At 45.3% G+C, this 5,000-nt stretch overlaps 1 protein-coding gene across 16 annotated transcripts in view; it reads right to left on the reverse strand.

Moving 5' to 3' along the window:
* The window catches only part of srcin1a (SRC kinase signaling inhibitor 1a), a 111,249-nt gene that overhangs the window by 34,701 nt on the left and 71,548 nt on the right, over positions 1–5,000 (reverse strand). For all 16 annotated transcript variants that reach the window (XM_081711445.1, XM_035523731.2, XM_081711449.1 and 13 more), the window contains one exon: positions 1–112. This exon is cut by the window's left edge and continues 84 nt beyond it. In XM_081711445.1, coding sequence (XP_081567571.1) covers positions 1–112 — 112 coding nt within the window. The remainder of the gene's footprint in view (positions 113–5,000) is intronic.

Consider the following 5,000-nt stretch of genomic DNA (forward strand, 5'->3'; position numbering starts at 1 on the left):
GCATGTCCGCCTCTGACATGGTCTCCAGAGACTCGGCCGAGGCGAAGGAGAGCTTGGACGCCTGGTCCGCCAGCCCAGACTGGGTGGACTGGGAGTGACGCGGACTCCGGCTCTGGGCAGGACAGAGGGACGGGGGAGTGAGAGAGTTCTTCAAATGAAGGGTACACAGAGCGATAGAAGCAGGGAGAAAGAAAGAAAAGTGTAGAGTGCAGAGAACAAAAGAAAGAAGGAAGGAAAAACAAAAAGCAGGACGGAGACATGAAGCCTGAAAACTCGGAGACACAAATAAAAAGACAGAGAACACACACACACACACTCACACACACACACACACACACACACACACACACACACACACACACACTTCTTTCATCCAAACTCTGCTCTAGAATATGACATCACTGTTGTAGCTCGTTAGGGATAATGAGTGAGGGAGTTGTACGGAGACAACCGAACAAACGAGCCCTCACGCGATGTACAAGCCCCTCGCACCCACGTTGCCCCACCCAGACGTGGCCGCTCCTGTGACACACCTCACCAGGTCTGGTCAAGCTCACTGGAGCTGTAACCCTCCACACCTGCTGGTCCTCTTCCTCTCTGACCTCGTCCTGGAGCATGTGGCCAGTCTGTCTGTCTGCCTGCTTATTGAACTGTGTTTTCTAGACCCAGCCTTCGGCCTGACCCCTCTCCACCTCCTGGACTCTGCCCTCCCCGCTTGGCTCCTGGATTCCGCCTGGACCGGCTCATCGCGATGTTCCACGCCTCCTCCCTAATGCTCTGTGCTCAAGCGTCCTGCACCCGGAATCATAATAAAACCTCCTGTTATCGTATCGCCCTTCCCCCGCATGTTTACTGCCTTTACATAAGAAAAACAAACAAACAAACAAACAACCATGGTGAGGCCATCGGCAACATAACCACAGACACAGGAAATAACTTCTCAGAAGAGCACATTTCAGAGAAATAATCTGCTATTAGAATAAATGAAATTATGGCCAAAAATACGTGCACAGCCTCGTGATTAAGGGGAACGGCTTGGTGATAATGAGCCTTTCCGTAATAAATCTCCCTCTGTCTCTCTGTCTCTTCCACGGACTCCAGGGAAGATTGTGTTAATGAGGGAGGATGTGTGGTCTGTGTGGTTTCTGCTCTGTGGAAGCTGAACAGTCCTTAATGAAGAGGCTCATGCATCTGTGATGGCACAGAGCACCACAGCAAGCACTCGCCTATAATGAGCTCCCATGGTGCACTGGGGGAAGAGCCGCGAGCCAATCGGTGGTGCAGCCAACACCCACTGAGCGGCACGAGCGTGTCAGAACAGCATAGGCACTGAATGAACAGTTTATGCCATGTTGATGTTGGCCCTGAGATGGTTTGGGCATTAATATTATAATCGTGTAATAATAATAAAAGATAAATCATCATCATCATCATCATCGTCATCATCATCTGCTGTAATGGGGCCTAAGGGTTTGACACATAGAAAAACACAAAAACACAAACGTGAATAATGCACTATGATTAACAAAACTTGGCCACACACACCAACGCACACACACAAACACACAAATACAAGACCAAGATAAATCTCCTAATAAAGTGTGTGTATATGCACCCTTTTTCTTTCTCTCAATAACATTTACATTTTTTAGCATAAAATGAGGGCCCAGCACTAAACCTGGATTTGCTTTTATACATGAAGAAAGCATCTCTTCCTCCAAACGTTGCAATTTGTTTTGCTTTCATTGTTAAAAATCTGATGATTCCAAAGACACTTAGTGGCCAGACTGTTGAGCAAAGCACACATTAGCAAAAACTACTGATTAACAAGTGAGTGATATTTTAAATACTTAAATAAGCAAGACTCAGAAGAACAACCTGCCGCTACCAGAAACAACCTTTTTTTTCTGCTCTTCATCAATAGTTGAGGCCTACTAGCAGACATATTTGAAAAGTCATCTTCATAATGCTGGTACGGCAATGTCCTTCCCACACAGCCTGAGCCCTGTCCACTGACGCAGCCAATCACGCCAAAGCCCAAATCCTGCACCACGAGCCTGAAGGTATTTACACTAACATTTACCTTTACAGCATTTATCTGACTTACAATTATGACTTCATGGCTGAACTTCACCGGGGCTGCTTGTACCGTGCAAGGTGAGTTCACAGCGAGAGGCAGCGGACACGCCTGCTTTGTTAAATCTGCAGCCCAGACACGTGTAGGAGTCGTGCTGAATGTGTTTTCATTTTTACAGTGAATGGTGGTTTTGGATCAGGCTATCCAGTCCACCACTTCATTCCATGTCTATCTTTGCACGTTTGGAATCCTTCGGCTCTAATCCAGATCACTGGAAGAAGACATCAGTCCCGCTCTGTGGAATTTTGGAACTGTCTGGATGCGATGGAATCTACTAGTTATCCATATATACCTTGACAGGGTTTGGAGAGATTATATCCAGGAGTGTGCATTCATTGATTCTGTCATTTTTATCATTTATAAAATAAGGTTTATGGTGCTCCAGTTTTGATTGCTAACCAAAGAGGCATTGGGTCCATGAGCTGACTTCACAAATTCCATGAATAAAGGCGTCCTTACACACATCATTAATTAGACCTATGTATACCTGTACTTGATCTATGTATACCTGTACTTGATCTATGTATACCTGTGGTATATCTATGTATACCTGTAGTTGATCTATGTATACCTGTAGTTGATCTATGTATACCTGTAGTTGATCTATGTATACCTGTAGCAGATCTATGTATACCTGTATTAGATCTATGTATACCTGTGGTATATCTATGTATACCTGTAGTTGATCTATGTATACCTGTGGTAGATCTATGTATACCTGTGGTAGATCTATGTATACCTGTAGTTGATCTATGTATACCTGTGGTAGATCTATGTATACCTGTAGTTGATCTATGTATACCTGTGGTAGATCTATGTATACCTGTAGTTGAACTATGTTTACCTGTTGTTGAGCTATGTATACCTGCATTTGATCTATGTATACCTGTGGTAGATCTATGTATACCTGTGGTAGATCTATGTGTACCTGTGGTAGATCTACATCTACATAGTAGATCTATGTATACCTGTACTTGATCTATGTATACCTGTACTTGATCTATGTATACCTGTAGTAGATCTATGTATACCTGTATTAGATCTATGTATACCTGTATTAGATCTATGTATACCTGTGGTAGATCTATGTATACCTGTGGTAGATCTATGTATACCTGTGGTAGATCTATGTATACATGTGGTAGATCTATGTATACCTGTGGTAGATCTATGTATACATGTGGTAGATCTATGTATACATGTATTAGATCTATATACACATGTGGTAGATCTATGTATAAGTCTGGTATACCTGGTAAACCTAAGTGCTCACGAACACTTATCATTGTATTGTGTTTATGATATGTACACCATGCACCTGTCTCTTCATGTGTTAAGATCATCTGGAATACTGTTCTTCTTCAGTAATTTCATCTGTTTTAGTACTCATCTGTTTTCAATACAAGTATTAAAAATCAACAGTATTCAAGTTGCTGAGTGGATTTTAATGATCCGTAATCATATCATCATTCCCGTTAGCCTTGGTGTTAGGTAGGTGTGTGAAGACAGAGATCTGACACCACAGAGAGGGGAGGCACTGGAGCTCTGGCCACAGAGAGGGGAGGCACTGGAGCTGTGGCCACAGAGAGGGGAGGCACTGGAGCTCTGGCCACAGAGAGGGGAGGCACTGGAGCTCTGGCCACAGAGAGGGGAGGCACTGGAGCTCTGGCCACAGAGAGGGGAGGCACTGGAGCTCTGGCCACAGAGAGGGGACACACTGGAGCTGTGGCCACAGAGAGGGGAGGCACTGGAGCTGTGGCCACAGAGAGGGGAGGCACTGGAGCTGTGGCCACAGAGAGGGGACACACTGGAGCTGTGGCCACAGAGAGGGGACACACTGGAGCTGTGGCCACAGAGAGGGGACACACTGGAGCTGTGGCCACAGAGAGGGGACACACTGGAGTTGTGGCCACAGAGAGGGGACACACTGGAGCTATGGCCACAGAGAGGGGACACACGGGAGCTGCGACCACAGAGAGGGGACACACTGGACCTGTAGCCACAGAGAGAGGACACACTGGAGCTGTGGCCACAGAGAGGGGACACACTTTTGTCTCTTACAAAAGGGAGTTGTGTCTCTATCCACTGCACTCCCACATTCACTGGGAAGGAAGGGACATGCCAACGCTAGTTCAAGATTCCCACTGAATACCTCTTAGGACTGGCCATCCCAATGTCTGTGGAAGAAGTTTTCTGTTTGGTCCTGAAAGCAGTTTGGACATTTTGGGAACACATGAATCCTCCACAGAACACACAAAATGGCACTTCTCATGAGAGTCTTGGTGTTTATAGTTAGTCTGAACGCTTCTTTACTTTGGAATGAATACCAGTGTTTAATGGATAGCATGCAGACACATGCACACACACACACACACACACGTATATATTTTTTCTCTCTTCCTCAAACAAATATAGCTACTCAAATGCAGCAGCCGTTTTTATCTGTGAGCTGATACAGATGGTCTGTACGTATCTATGTGTGTGTGTGTGTGTGTGTGTCTGTGTATGTGTGGGTGTGTGTGCAGGTAAATGGTAGTGAGCTGAGGTGAACCCCATTTATCTCCTGCTCTCACACACAGGCGCACGTGCACGTGGAGGAATGTGCGTGAGAGAGAGAGAGAGAGAGAGAGAGAGAGAGAGAGAGAGAGAGAGAGAGTGAGTGAGGGTGTGTGTGTGAGAGAGAAAGAGAGTGTGAGAGATGGAGAGAGAGAGAGTGTGTGAGAGAGAGAGAGAGAGAGAGAGAGTGAGACACGTATTATTTAGTTATTAATCTCAATCTATTGATTAATCTATTATTCATTATACAATCTAATAGTATATATTACAGTAAGAATGCTTTAGCAGCCAGAGTTCTCCTCAAGCA

This window comes from Electrophorus electricus, chromosome 3, assembly GCF_041902795.1.
Source record: "Electrophorus electricus isolate QZ-2024a chromosome 3, ASM4190279v1, whole genome shotgun sequence".
Lineage (NCBI taxonomy): Eukaryota > Metazoa > Chordata > Actinopteri > Gymnotiformes > Gymnotidae > Electrophorus > Electrophorus electricus.